The 15,433-nt window shown below is 39.9% G+C and overlaps 1 protein-coding gene across 3 annotated transcripts in view; it reads left to right on the top strand.

Annotated features, from left to right (window-relative positions):
• The window catches only part of ROBO1 (roundabout guidance receptor 1), a 952,396-nt gene that overhangs the window by 534,764 nt on the left and 402,199 nt on the right, over nt 1-15,433 (top strand). For 2 of the 3 annotated variants that reach the window (XM_003783920.2, XM_003783919.2), the window contains exon 1: nt 3,808-4,863. The exons of the other annotated variant lie outside the window; for it this stretch is intronic. In XM_003783920.2, the coding sequence (XP_003783968.1) occupies nt 4,809-4,863 (55 nt within the window). In that variant the 5' untranslated portion in view covers nt 3,808-4,808. Of the gene's footprint in view, nt 1-3,807; nt 4,864-15,433 lie in introns of those variants that run through there. 3 annotated transcript variants of the gene reach the window in all.

Here is a 15,433-nt window from a genome sequence, read left to right as displayed (position 1 = left end):
GTCTTCCTATGATTTCTGATTTGGAGCACATAATTACATGTTCTAAAGAGCAGAGAAGCAAAAAAACTAAATTAATGCTGTTCAAATGCAAGAAACTAAATAGACCCAGCTTCTTGAAACATAGTTGATGTTCCAGCAAACGTGAATTTATTTTCCTTTTATTAGGGTTACTTTAGATTACTATCTGAGATGGAATTTTCTTATATATCCCAACTTAGAAAAATATTAAATTATTTAAATATTCTTCTTAGTTTATCAATTTAGATACCAAGTCTTGCACAGATTATTCAACTATTTCCTGTAAAAATTGCTAAACAAGTTGTTGTACCCTGAGGGATGGGATCCTGGAGTATTCAGCACAGCCTTAGTGTGCCCTGGATATATCATGCTGCTGCTTGCCAGATCTGCTGGGACTTCTGGCTCACCTCCCAGGCTCAGTTTGATTCTAAGGCTTCTTGCTAAGCAGAGGGGAGAGAGAAAGAGTTCTGGTTTGTAGTTTTCTTAGGAACTCTGCTCCTCTTGATCTGAATAAGTGCTATCTGGAGTCCCTGGAGAACTCCAGGGAATTTTGTTATTTCCTGAGTTCCTGTGGCTACCTCTGTGAAAGATAACATCAGATCAGAGCCACCCAAGAGACCATTACTACTCTAGAATTTTGACTATCAAAAAGCCCCTATTCATGGGACTCCTGGAGTGTGTTATCTATAGGTTTCTCCAAAATTCTCAAGGGAAATCCTGAATTTTAGATATCCCGAATTTCATCAGCTCCAAATGAGACCAGAATTCTTTAAATGGAACTTTTGAAGCCACCACTTCTTCCTATCACAGTGTTTGGAATGGAGTTCCTGAGTGCAAATGAAAATACTTTCTCCCTTACCTTGCTCTTTGTCTCCCCACCAGTCTGGAATGAGTCAGAGTTCTCTTGTATATGTTTGAATTGCCACAAGGTCATTCTCTATCCCCGTGTAAACACTCAGATTTGCACATGCATTCACACAGACACACTGAGCATTTCATGCATTCTTCCAGATAATTTAATGTTCAGGAGCAAAAGTGGAAAGATGACAAGTTGCTATGATTCATCCACATCCAGTAATGTACTAAGCTGTCATTGAATCCCATGGTACTTTGTTTTTGCTTTTTTGGAGAGATTCCACTCTGCAGCCTGTTTTTTTCTTTGTGTATCTCTCCTAAGAGTGCTGAGGACCTGGTGAACAGTATTTTATTTGTTTCTTTCCCCTAAGCACACTTTGCTGTTTCTTGTACACAGATAATGTTCACTAGTGTTTTCATGGGTAAGGGTGAGTAAAAGGAAGTCAATACAAAAGTTCTCAGATGTGTTTGTTATAGTTTCTTAATGCCCTTTGGTTTCTTTGTTTGTTTGTTTTTGTTTTTGTTTTTGAGACAGAGTTTATGTTACCTTCAATAGAGTGTCATGGCATCATAGCACATAGCAATCTCAAACTCTTGGGTTTAAGTCATTATCTTGCCTCAGCCTCCCAAGTAGTTGGGACTACAGGCGCCCACCACAACACCTGACTATTTTGTTGTTGTTGTTGTTGTTGCAGTTGTCATTGTTGTTTAGCAGGCCCAGACCGGGTTCAACCCGCCTGCTTTGCTTTAGTGTATGTGGCTGGTGCTCTAACCACCAAGCTATGGGTACCAAGCCTCCTAATGCCCTTTGAATACAAGCCCTTGTCTTGGGATGCCACTTTTACTGATTTAATAATGGACAGAAAAAAGACTCATTGGATGATGAGGCAGGAGAAACAGAAAGGACCGACATATGTGAGTTGGTTATGATAGTTCCTTCCCATCAGGAGACTGATCAAAAGTTAGTTATTGAGGATACTTACTGCTGACTCTCTCAGGTGTTATCATCTCTAAGGGTAGAATAGAAAAGTTGAGAAAAAAAAGGTGATATTAATATGATTTACACACCATGACAACAACATAGATGGTAAAAGAGATCTTAAGAAAATCTTAGCAAAATTCCAAAGAGCAGGAACTATACTCTCAGGAATATTGATTGCAATAAGAATCTTTAATCCTATGATAGAATTAATGTACACAATTATGATCTAATAAAAAAAGAATCTTTACACATATTCTACTTTATATTTAAAAGGACATATCTTTTACTAAGTAGATGTTTGTAGTCTTTAAAGCACACTCAAATTATATGAAGCTTTAAAGGATTTCTCTCTCTCTTTCAAGTACAGCACTAAGTATTTATTTATTTTCTACCTCTGGGTAATCTTACCTTAAAAGCATATTTTATTCTAAGAAGAAAATATATATACATTCCATTTCTTACTAAATTTCCTTTCACAAAGACCAAATCAATGTATGTTTGCCAGCTTTGATTGAACATTCTTGGTTTTATTGCTGGAAAGATTTTGGTTGCAGTCTTTGAAATTCTTATCTCCAGCCTGTTTACTGAATTTTCAGTCGGCTTTCTGAGGATTAAACTATCTTTCACTTTCAAAGATTGGTGCTATTAACCAGAGTCTCCACAAAACGTTACTTTAAGGTCATTGGTTATATTAGCAGCAACCGAAATAAATGTAGGACTCCCTTTTAAAATTTTATCTTTCATTAGGTAATAAATGTGCTCAGTTAAAAAAAACAGAGATGCACCACAGTATATAGAAAAGAACAAACCCTCTTCTCTGCCCCCATGCATTGGGCAATTTTCTCCTCCAGAAGCAAACGCTGAAGGCAGCTTCTTATATATACGACTACAATTGTTTGGAAGTTACTGTATGTAACTTTGTAGAAATTTATGAATAAAAATAATAGCTCTAAGTACTAATATCTGCGATTATTGAGCACTCAGCATGCTAGGTGCCTAACGCACAGTCTTATTTAATAGAAAAAAAAGAAAAATGAGTGAATGAATGATGCCCATCAGATGTGTCAGGTTTGTTTTACTTTGGGTACGTTTTGTTAAAACATTAACATATGTCAACAACCGTATGTCTCTCCTTCAGAAGAGGAAACAGACCAGGCCACAGGCTCATAAATGGCAGGGCTCATAATGGGTACATTGGGCGCCAAAACGTAGGCTCCTTGCTTTTGAAATGTTCAATGGATTCTCAAAACTGCAAACTCTGAGGTATCAAGGATGTTTTCCCGCATTCGCCCGCTTCCTTAATCACTTTCCTATGGTTAACTGTCCAATGTGTAAAGTCTCTGAAGTTGAAGGAGAGGCCTTCATATAAAACAGTGAAAAGATCCCCGGGGACAGCCCCAGGTCCCTCAGATTGGATAGCCTTTCTATGGGACTCCCAACTCCATTTTAAAAGAAAGGGATTGTTGTCATAGAGTGCCCATCTATTGTTACATTCTCTCTATCTCCTATACGAAAGGTCTGTAGCTCAAATTTGACTTTTTTTTTTCAAATGGGAATGAGGAGGGTTGAGGGTAGAGGAGAGTTTATTCCAATCCTTGGAAGCGGTAAGGAAGAGGTTAAGCTGGACCAGGAGGATTTTTGAAGTCTTTGGCTGGGAGGTTCCATTTGGAGAAAGGTGCGGGGGAGATAAGGGGTGGCGAGAGAAACAAGACAAGTTCTTATTCGCTTGGATTTCCGATCCTGAGCAAGATGATTCTCACCTGAGGGAGTAGTCGAGCACCCCTGGCTTGTGGATGGAAATTTTAAGGCGCAGAACTTGCCTGACAAGCGCGGGGAAAGGGTAGAGAGCAGCACAGAAAGGACCTTGCGGCCCCTTTAAGGATTCTCGGCCGGGGAAGAGAGGGAGGAAACCGGGAGCCGCGGGGACGTTGGGGGAAACCCGCGAGCGCTCCAGCCAGAGAGGAGGCAGCGTGAGAGCAGAAACTTCAGACGCTGCCGATCCCGGCGGGGCTTGGGTGAACCGCGGCGGCCGTCGCTCCCACTGGCAGCAGCATCCTCCCTGCTCCTCTCCGCCACCCCGGGGAGGTCCGGAGCTGCCTCTCTACGGCTACCACGAGCCCAGGGGTGAGAGCAGCCACCCGCAGGAAGTTTGGTCTCCAGCGTAGTTTGGGGTGCCTCGCGCGTACGCGCCGGACTGTGAGGGGCCACGGACGATGCTGGGCGCTGTGCGGGGCTGGGGGCGTCCGGAAAGCCTGCGTTTGTCCGCGGTCCTGCTGCTCTCCCCAGTACCCTCCTCATCACCCAAGTGATGGGAACAAGGGCCCGCCCAGGCAGTCGCTGTCGCCGCACCGCCCGCTCGCTGGCCCTCTGCTCTCGGAGTCACCCAGGCACACCCCCGGCACCCGGAGCTGGTCGTCCGGAGCTCCTGCTGCTACCTTGGCTGCCATCATCTTTGCTGCCGGTGGCCAGCTGCTGACTGGGCTCGTTTGGAGACTGAGAAGCACTTTTTGGCGCTCCCTAGTCCATTCTCACACCCCAACTTTGCAGCCGCCGCGCCTGCCCTCGCAGCGGCGCTCGGGCGCGCATTGTGGGGGCGCACGCCGGGAGGCTCAGCAAGACCGTGGAGGCAGGAAACGGCACCACCGTTCTTCTGCTTTAGCTCTTTGTTGTTCTCTTTGGATGGTTCTTGCAAGTGTCTGAGCCTCCTCGGAAACCCTGGGGCCGGAGAAGACAAACCTTGGAATTCTTCGTCGGCAAAGGACTCTGAGATATTGACAAGCATCCGGAAAGGTGGACAAGTAATTGCCCTGAAAACTCCTGGCGGATTGACCCACGTTGCTTATATTAAGCCTTTGTGTGTAGTGTGTGTGGTGTGTGGCTTCATAAATTTGGGGACCCCATTTCTACTCCCTCCTCTTGGCATGAGACTGTATGCAGGATCTACCCGAGGACAATGATCGCGGAGCCTGCTCACTTTTACCTGTTTGGATTGATATGTCTCTGTTCAGGTAACAGCGCGTCCTCTTTCTTCATCCTTCATCTTCCTGTTTGCCCCCTCGCCACTTTTGAAAATCAAACCCTGAAATGCATTTTTCACTTTTCCCTTCTAAAGCCAGAGGGGTTCGATTCCTGCTGGACTTTTAGGCGAAAAGGTTCCTAGTTCTCATTTGGTATTGTTCCTTTTTTCCACATCCCCAAAGACCCTCCGCCCCCACCCCCATCCCAATTCTCTTCGCAGACCTGGGCCTTTCGCCAAGTTCAGGGCACGCCCAGATTACTCTGGGCAAAAGCTCGTTTAAAGCACTAGGGTGGGAGGAGGCACAGCCGTTGACTGCGAGATTGTGCCCCCAGGATGAGCCAACGTGAATATCCACTGGCTGGTTCTTTGGGGAGGGAGATGCGCGTCCGGAGACGGAGCTTGTGGCCCCGAGACTCGCCAAAATTCCAGAACCTGCTCCTCCAAATCTCCCCCCCTCTTCCGAGCACAAGGGGTTATTAGGAGTTGTTTTATGTAACCAAAGTCTGTAATTAAATTCGATTCTGAAGAAACTTCAGGAAATAACTCTTACGGTAGAAAGAAACTAGCCACTGCTTGGCTAGGAAAAGAGACGGCTGCAAGTATTTGAAAGGGTGTAGTTGCCTAGGAATTTTCACTGGTGATGGAAAACCGCTGAAGTCAGGATTTTTAGGATTAATTAAATAGCACTGAAACTCCAGATGAAGTGTTGGAAGGATGCTACAACGGGGTATTTCTGACAAAAGAGTTCACTTTGTATCTCTACTTACCAATGGTTTTCTTCCACTCCCCAAGAAACTTTTACTATGAGTGAACTAAGCCATGATTCAACTTTTCTTTCTTTCTTTTTGGTAGATTCTGGTTTCAATCACGGATCCGGTTTCAGGCCTTGAAAAACACACACACACACATACACACATGTAAAATGCATCTCAGGGAATTTTTAAAGTTGCATACTGATCTTCAAGTTGCATTAGGGCCTATAGGTTATAAGAGGCTCTCAATTTGCATAATTATGAAACAGCTTTGAAGGTTATCGGGAGCTTTTTTTGGTCTATGATTCTCTTTATGTTTTTTATGAGACAGAATCTCAAGCTGTTGCCCTGGGTAGAGTGCCATGGTGTCATAGCTCTAGCAACCCCCAACTCTTGGGCTCAAGGATCCTCTTGCCTCATTTTTTCTATTTTAGTAGAGACAGGGACTTGCTTTTTGCTCAGGCTGGTCTCAAACTCGTGAGCTCAAGCCATCTCCCATCCTCTACCTCCCAGAGTTCTAGGATTACAGGTGGGAACCACCATGCCCAGTCTCTCTTCATGTTTTGACTGAAAATTTTCCTTTATTAAATAAGGAAAGGAAAAAATAATGTACATCGACTCAGTGATAGTAAAAAAAAAAAAAAAAACTTTAAAAGAATTTTAACCCATGGGATGCTCTTTCTGACTGAAAGTTGCAAGGAACATTGGTAACTAAACTAAATTTTAAAGTCATTAAATTGTTATTCCTTTGAAGAAAACAGAAACCCATTTCAACCTCAGATATCTCATTTAGTATATCCCAGTGGATGGAAGAGTAGACATCACCAACTCTTTGTGCTTTTTTTCTTTCTTTCTTTCTTTCTTTTTTTTTTTTTTTTGCAGTTTTTGGCTGGGGCTGGGTTTGAACCCGCCACCTCCGGCCTATGGGGCTGGCGCCCTACTCCTTTGAGCCACAGTTGTTGCCCCATAACCAACTCTTTCTAGCTGTCTCTCCTCATGTCCAGCTTCTCCTTCCTATAATGCAACTTTGCAGATCTGAGTGATTGCATGTCCCCCTAATTCCCCATCCCAGCCATGGATGCAAATCAGAAAAATTAAGATCTGATCTCTCTATTTGTCTCTCACTGCTGTGTCTCCCCCTAGTTTAATTTACAGCTTCAGATGCCTTTGAGGTTTTTGTTGATTCACCTCCTCAGTTAAAGTTTATTCACGTGTGTAAAGTGAAGTGTCATAGTGATAAATGGCTGGGGGGGCAGATTACTGCAGATAGGGGGATTAATGGTCATTAGTCACTGCTTGAGCCAAGTTTGTGTATGTTGGAACATTTTATCATGGCCGTAGATTAAAGATAGGGTCACACTAATAGGGCATCAATGAAAGCTGGTGTCGTCAGTGTGCAGACTCTGTCTTCACTTAGAGAAGTGTCCGGGAGTGCACTGCCCTATCAGATTTAATAAGCTGATTAGCAGTTAATATCTGAGGGCTGTAATTTGAATAGATATGAGACATTTCTGGTGTCATTTTTTTTTTCTAATTTAATTCTACATTTATGCCCCTGGTGATTTATATAAACTAAAATTTTTCCTATAGCTGTGCTTATCTACTTTGTTTGCCAGATTCCAGGACAGAGGTGTCTTTGTGAAGCTCTCTCTCATGTTTAACCTGAAGCTTTTTATTATTCCTCTGATAACTTTTACTCACGCTGGGAAGCCAGTCAAATTATTAGGCTGCTAGGGTGATCTCACGACAGTGTTCTGTTCCAAAGTAATGCTATCGATTTGAAGAAAACTTTATAGAACTCCACTAAGTAACTAGTAACTTGGGTGTGCTCAAGACACCTGGTCAGGGAATGAATGAAGTTCTTGAAAGATTGTGTTTCATGTTTTGCCTCAAGCCTAAGATCACAGCCTATCACTTGTTAATGGAGTGTATTTAAGAGAAAGGTGGTGAGCTTAAATAAATCAAAGCGAACTGGGGGCACGAGGTACCTTCAGCATGATTTAACCTGTAAAACTTCTATTAGTTGTCAGTGCTTTTTTTCCCTGTCCCTTTGTTTCTTTTATTTAATTTGCTGCCAACTTTAAAAAGTCCTGTAGTTTTCTTCAAACGGATTATTAACTCCATTTTGGTGTGTCGATGACAGACTTAATGTTGAGGATTGTATTTAAGAGTGTTTCCTTTTTGTAGTCTTTTATTTATTAGTCTAATGCTACAACATAACTTTTTAGTCTGTCAAACTGAGATTTGGAAAAATGAGGTCTTTCTCTAGAAATTCATTATAAGTGTATTTCTTTGATTAGTTTGTGTATCTGCTTTATTTTTCTCTGGACAACTAGACCTGTGGTGGGGGTTGGGAGTGCAGGGTGTGAAGGATTCAGAAGGGATAGCCCTGAAAAAAGTCCATGTGATCTCTCATGAACTGATTCTAAGCATTTTTTTTCTTCAGAGACTTCCTCTTCTGAAATCCATCAGCTAAAACCTGCTTTTAAGTGAAAATGTGATTGAATTTCAGTTCAAACTTACAGTGAGATCTGAATTTCAAATAAAGTGGAAGTTTACTGGTGTACTTTCTCTCTCTCTTTTTTTGTGGTGAGGGGAGTGATTTTTCTCCTGGGAAGAAGAACTCTTTTTTTACATTAATAGACGAGTTGCACTATTTGAGCCGGTTGTTCTGTCTGGGTGCCTGGCATGCCTACCCCCCGCCCCACTTTTTCTCTTTCTTCCTTCTTCCCTTCAACTCTCTTTTTGGCAAGATTCAAAGATAATTTCAAAAAGTTCTGACTACTTGCTTTATAACTTTTGTGGCGTTTAAATACACATAGCTGAGTTCTGTGATAGACAGTGGAACATCCGTAGTTGACCACCTGCCTACATTGACCACCTCAAGTTGACCTAATTTTCATAGACAGCACATACACCACATGCACGGACCAGTACAGTAGGCCTAGTTCCCTACATTGACCACCAGTGTATGTTGACCAGTTTGTTACCATACCCTGGGTGGTCAACTTCTAGAGGTTCTACGATATTTTTAAATATTTTTATTTCCTGATAACTGGTCACCTCAAATAGAGACTTTTTGAGATGGGGTCTCTCTTGTTGCCTAGGCTGGTCTCTAACTCTTGGCCTCAAATGATCCTCCCACCTTAGTTTACCTAGTTGCTGAACTGCCAGAACCAAGCAACTTCCCCTGACCACTTAAGATATTTATGATTAAAATATCTTAGAACAGAAAGTTTTTTCTTGGCCTTTGCTATGAGAAATGAAATATTCCTGTGTGAGTTAAAATGTGGCAAAATGCTCAATTTCAAACTAACAATGACAGTTAATTATTTCTTCAGTTTTATATTGACTAGATATCTTCAGTTTTATGTTGACCAGATAATCTGTAATTTGGGGAACAGGAATAAGATTGAAAAGAGACTTAGGATAAAAGCTTTTCAATGAAGATTATAAACCACTGAGTCTTCATTTGTTATCTCCTGTGTTAATAAGAGATGCTAAAATAATACTTATGCTAGTTTCTGACCCTTTTAGAAACCAACAAAAATATACACTATGCTGCAAGCTTGATTTCTTATGGAAAAATATAAGGGAAGCAAAGTTATCATTCAATTTAAAAGTAAGCCTAAGGTAATTTGTAGAATATATTAGGATATTTGGGAATAAAAAGGGTACAAAAAAAGTAAGAGAGAAAAAGGAAAAAAGAAAGAAAGGGAGAGAAAGAAAGAAAGGAACAGAGAAAAGGAAAGAAAAGAAACCAGAAGCAGGAGTCTGGAAAAGCTTAGTAGAAACTGAGTTTCAGAATTAAGCTATTTTAAAATTACAGGCAAAGGTCGAGGGATGTACACAGAGGACGCAGATCTAAGTGCACCCTGTGACCACACAGAGCACAGGAGAAGTCAACCCGAAAATTTGATGTGGGTATACTCTATATTTAATAACTATATAAAGTGCTTGTGATTTTGCATTTTTAAAACAAAAAGCAATTTGAAACATGTTTAAATCTTTAATTAATAGAATAGTTTTTAAAAAGCTATGCTTAAGCCGGGCATTGTGGCGGGGGCACCTGTAGTCCCAGCTAACTGGGGAAGCTGAGGCAAGAGAATCACTTGAGCCTAAGAGTTTGAGGTTGCTGTGAGCTGTGACATCACAGCCCTCTACCAAGGGCAATAAAGTGAGACTCTGCCCCCCCCCACTGAAAAAAATGCTATGTTTAATAAGACATTAGAATATTGACTGCTTCAGTGTGTATAGAGGAATGAAATGCAAAATAGTTTCTTTAACTATATTAACACTTTTTACTTACAGGAGATCCGTAAAGTGAAAGAAGGAAATAAGTGAAAGATGAGATCAAATTCAAGTCCTAGGGTACGATCGGAAACTTTATGACAACGGGTCCTATTGCTCTGAAGCTGTGACTATAACTTACTGCACTTCACCATTATCTTATTATTTGTAAAAACACTACAGCATGGGTACTGTGACTTCTAAAGTATTACTTTACTCTTTCTGGCTGTGGAAACTACATCATAGAGAAGTTAGGAGATAGGGACAAGCAGGGATTTTTTTTGTCTGAGACAAAGTCTCACTTTGTGGCCCTAGAGTGAGTGCCATTACCTCATCATCGCTCATAGTAACCTCAAACTCTTGGGATCAAGTGATCCTCATGCCTCAGCTTCCCCAGTAGCTGGGACTGAAGGTATCTGCCACAACTCCAGGCTAATTTCTCTCTTTTAGTAGAGACAGAATCTCCCTCTTGCTCAAGCTGGTCTAGAACTCTTGAGCTCAAGCTGTCGTTCCACCTTCACCTCCCAGAGTGCTGGGATTACAGGCATGAGCCACTGTGCTGGCCCACAAAACTCTTGAAACCTCAGTGCGCTTTCCTATTTGAAAGAGAAAAATAGTTTAAAGAAGAAAGATTAATGATCCAATCACTTTTATTTAAAAAAAAAATTGTTCAAAAAAATCTACCTGAACAAAAGCATGGTTTGAACACTTGGGAGATTGGAAGGAAGGCATTATTTTTCCTGTCATTAAGAAAATGCTCTCAAATTTTTAGATCACTGGGCAAGACAGTCAATTGTTTACATCCAACTGGTTCACATTCAGCCTTGATCATGCCTGTAATTTCTGGCATGCTTAAAAGAGGAAACGGAGTGTGATTCAAAACACTGTCTGCTGGAGGTGCAGATGCTCATGGATTCCCAGTGGTATTTTGGAAGATGAATGCCGTTCTCCTTGATGCACACGTGAGGAAAGATTTTGTTCGGAGCATTAAGGCAAGTAATTGGTACTGAGAAGAGCCCGTGGAGAGACAATCATTTCCCCTGTGGTTGCTCTCACCCTCTGGGCTGGGTATGGGCTGGTGGTCATTTTGTCGTAGATGAGCCTTCTGTTTGACTGCTGTTCACAGATAACTCACTTCATGGTTGCTGATCATGGAAGAGTTAATCCTTAATACCTGGTTGATCAGCTGGTTGGAAACTGCTTATGCATAGCCAATAAAGTTGCCATCCTGGGGAGATCAAAAGGCTACCTCCCTTCTTTACAATTGTGGATTAGCATGATTCTTTTTTCTCCTTCTCCCTCCATTTTCAGCCCTTTCCTTCAATCAATCTTGCTGTTGAAGAAGAGGAAGAAAAAAAAGATTATCTGCAGTGTACAGGAAGATAGCTTTGATCTCCAGTTCTTTGCTTTTTCCTGTTTCTCTTTTTCTCTTTTTTTTAACCATCCAAAAGCGAAGGTATCATGTTGCTTGCTTCATGGGGGAGCTCAGCCTCAATTCCCTTCAACCAAAACAGACAGCTACAAATCTCCTCACTTCTGTGATTTTGCTTGGCTCTCAAACCTCTTATGACAATGTTGTTCCACACATAAAACAATATTTGGAACAGCATGACTGTGCCTATCTTTCTGACTTTATTCAAATAGAGAAGTACCTCTGTGGTATTCACAGCTGTCCATGGCTTAAAGCTGGAAAAGAGTATCTCTTTATTTTTTATAAATGATTAATTTTATTTTTTGAGGAACAGTATATAGATAGTAAACAATTATAGAAAATGTTCTGGGATTACAGATTTGATGCCAACTAGTCTATAGCTTAATGCCTGTCACTTAGTTTGACACTAAATGAAGCATTAAAGGCACCATCAATGGATACAAGCAAATGCCCGCAGAGTGGTGTGGTTCTGTCTTAACTGAGAATGGAGGCTTTTTTGTGTCAAGTGATTGCTTTGTATGCAGTCTGTCGGAATCAGTCCTTCCTACTAATACAATCTATCTCAGGGATCTATTTTTAAAATTGTGTTAGTTTTCCAGTTACTTAAAGCAAAGTTTAATAGAAAACATATTTAGGAAGCCCACTGGATAACAGCTCACTCATGGTTACACTTTCCTAGTATGCTCTTGATAGGATTTCAGAAAGTATCTAGTTCAAAGTATGTGCATATTCAACTCATCTGCACAGGACCTGGGAGCTGGAGACCCTTTATTCTCACTCAGCTGTGAAAGGAACATAGAGTCTTCAGAACTTTCCCCTCAAATTACAGTACAACCTCCAAAGCTGACCACACCTCCCTGCATTGGCCACCTCCTTAAGTTGACCTAATTTTCATAGACCGGACATGTACCACATGTACTTAGTGGAAGTCCCTTACGTTGACCACCTTTGTATGATGACCAGCTTGTTACAGTCCCTTGGGTTGTCAACTTATAGAGATTCTACTGTATTTGTGGAAAGTTCTGAGTGAGATCCAGTCTGTGTCCCCAGTTTGTATAGGTTCATCTTTTGCTGTGATGAAAAGTAAAGTTGTGAAGAGTAGTAAGTATTTTATATGTGACCATGTAGTACTTTCGGGCATATTCTGTCTCTTGATTTAAATTAAAATTTCAATGAGCATAACGAGAAACAGTGTTCATGTTATGTATGGTCAAAATTTGTGTACACTTAAGAAAAAAATATGTCAACTTGGTAACTTCATTCTTGAATTTTAATAGAAGACAAAATAGAGGCCCAATTAGCTTCTCTACACTGAAATGATTGAGGCCTTTTAAAAAATGTCATTAGCAATTCAAGGTAGAATAAAAAAAGGAAAAAGACAGTAAAGAATGAGTGTAGCAGGCCACCAATGTCGGTTTCAAGATCATTTGGCAACATGGTACGAATGAATGTGGTGCACTGACTCCCAGAATCTGATCTGCAAACATGACCTGTACGTTGTTAGGTTTCTAGTTTAGCCTGTGATTTTCTCATTTTTCACTAATGATGGACTAACTTTTAATTTGACAAAAGAAATAGATCTACCTACGATTCCTTTCCTGTAAAATAAAAAGTATACTTTTTAGTTGCACAGCTTAAAAGCTGATTTTGTTTACTCAGGTTATATTTAAAAAGCAAGTCTTCAGCAACTTGATTGAATTGGTGCACGCTCATATAACAAAATGAGTTAAAGCACATCTGTCCGTGTTACCTACACACCTCTGGGTAGCTTTAAACTACTTTAGTTGGTTGATTTAGGAAGTCATTTCAGTGTCTCCAGACCATTCAGTTAGCAAGTTGTCTGAATAAAGTAAATTGGCTCATACAGGCTGTGAAAGATAAAACTCATCTGTTTTTTTCCCCATGTCTGAAGAGAAGCAAAAGTTTCCTAGCAATCTGGTGTCAAATTTGGAACTACAAGTTGCTTAAATTAGTGAATTTAGCAGTATTTTGCCAAAATCTAAACATGGAGAAAGAAAAATAGATGAGAGACAAAGCTTCCATTTGGCTATCTATGCAAATGAGAGAGTCATCCAGTTACAAGATCAATTCTATCAATCAGCACCAATTCAGAGTGAATGCGGGCATCAGAAGGAAGTTTTATGAGATCCGGCGTGGAGAGAAAGGAATAGAGATTGATTATGTTAGTTGGTCTTTTCCAGTATTATGGATCCTTTAATCCCAGGAGCTCATCACTGCCTAGGAACATGTGTGTGTGTGTGTGGGTACATGACAAAAAACCCACGTAATACCTGAAATGATGACTGATACAGTACAGGCCCAATTGTATACACTAAACCTGAACAACTAGGAATCAATAATAATGTCTCTAGTAACAGTAGAAATACTGATAAAGCCTTGAAATTATAGAGTGTTGTCTGCAGGCGAAGTGCTAACGTGTCATATCTTATTAAATACTTAACCACATTGGGAATAAATGTGTTGTTGTTGTCTCTGTTTATCAATATGGGAAATGAGGTTCAGAAAAGTTAAGCTCTCTGACTATGGGCAGTGAGTTAGTGAGTAAAGTGAGGTATTGGAACCAGCTTGTCTGATTCCAGAATTCTTACTCTTCACAATTATAGGGACAACACAGCATGATTCCCTTAAATAAAAATGAATGTATATGAAACAGTGATATATATAGAGAGAGAGAGAGGGAGAGAGAACAGGTTAAGGTTTTTTTTGGGGGGGAGGGAAATAGATTGTGCTGCTAACCCATTTTAGTTCTTTTTTAGATGTTATATTTTTATGGGTATTATATCTTATTGTCTGTTCTTCTGCTTGTCACATGATAACTCACAGAAAAGATTATACATCTTAGAACACAGAAACATAAGTCCAGTTCTATCACATGCTTTAGTGGAATTCAACCCTGTTATGCTTGTGGAATAAATTTGAGATAGTAAGTACCAAGTAAGTTTTGTGATAGCTCAGTGGTTTTAAGTGAATGGAATTTTCCTTATATAGAAACCAGTATCGTGGAGATCTTACTTCTATAAGGAACTGATTTTTGAGTTTTCATTTTTTTGAGCTTGGAAATAAATGGTTTTCTTAGTGATAAGATGTTATTGATAATGACAGCATACTAAGCAGAAGCTTGGTTAGAATCTGCGATTACTGTTCCTTTAAAGGTATATACTTGGCCAATACCAAGTTTTATAGAAAACAAAGGAAGAATTTTGGATTTGTTAACCTATTCTCTGCCAGTGAGACCTGCATAAATCTGTAGTATCTATCAAGAACAGCACTGCAATCAATACTCTTTCAGAAGTAGTGCAGTTGGTTTTAGAAATGTTGTTATTTTGATTTTCTTTTTTAAATACATATTTCTCACTATGACTGTTTTATAATTTCTTAAGTATACTTTTCTTAGCTAGACTCAGTGGTCTTCCAAGTTATTTCCAAATATATACGTGGAGTTTTATATTTATATTCTTCTATTTCTGTGGGTTTGTGGGTCTTTACCTAAGACTTAAATGACTACTGAAGCTCTTTCCAGTTCCTTACTCTATACCACTAGTTGAAACATTATCATATCTATAACTCTCTCTTATATAAGATTTCAGTTCTTATCATTAAGGTTTTTCCTCTGTCTTGAAATATCTATTTTTCTGAATTGGTAGGTCCTCTTTATTAAATACTCTATTTCATTTGTGTTCCCTAGATTTATTGCCCATATCATTATTCTTGAAATCCAAGAGTAGTGTTTTCTTTTTGAAATATATTTAATCATAAATTTATTCCAATACATCCATTGCTTTGCAGTTTCCCATTCGTTTAATGTTATTTATTATCAATGGAGCTTAGTAACGTTCTTTATTCTTCAGTAAATGCTTTACTATCAATCAGGATAATTATCAAACATTACTGTTGAGCAGCTGTTAACTTTTGATGCTATGAGGCACATTAAAGACTGTTTGAGACGTACATGATAATATACATCTTTTAATATAAGATTCAGCTTGTATACATATAGACCATAAATGAATGTTGAATTGGATTAGTGAATCGTTGGCACTGTGTGAATGCAGGATGTTTTTAAT

Source organism: Otolemur garnettii, unplaced genomic scaffold (assembly GCF_000181295.1).
Source record: "Otolemur garnettii isolate 467f Iridium unplaced genomic scaffold, OtoGar3 scaffold00009, whole genome shotgun sequence".
Lineage (NCBI taxonomy): Eukaryota > Metazoa > Chordata > Mammalia > Primates > Galagidae > Otolemur > Otolemur garnettii.
This window is presented reverse-complemented; position numbering and strand designations above follow the sequence as displayed.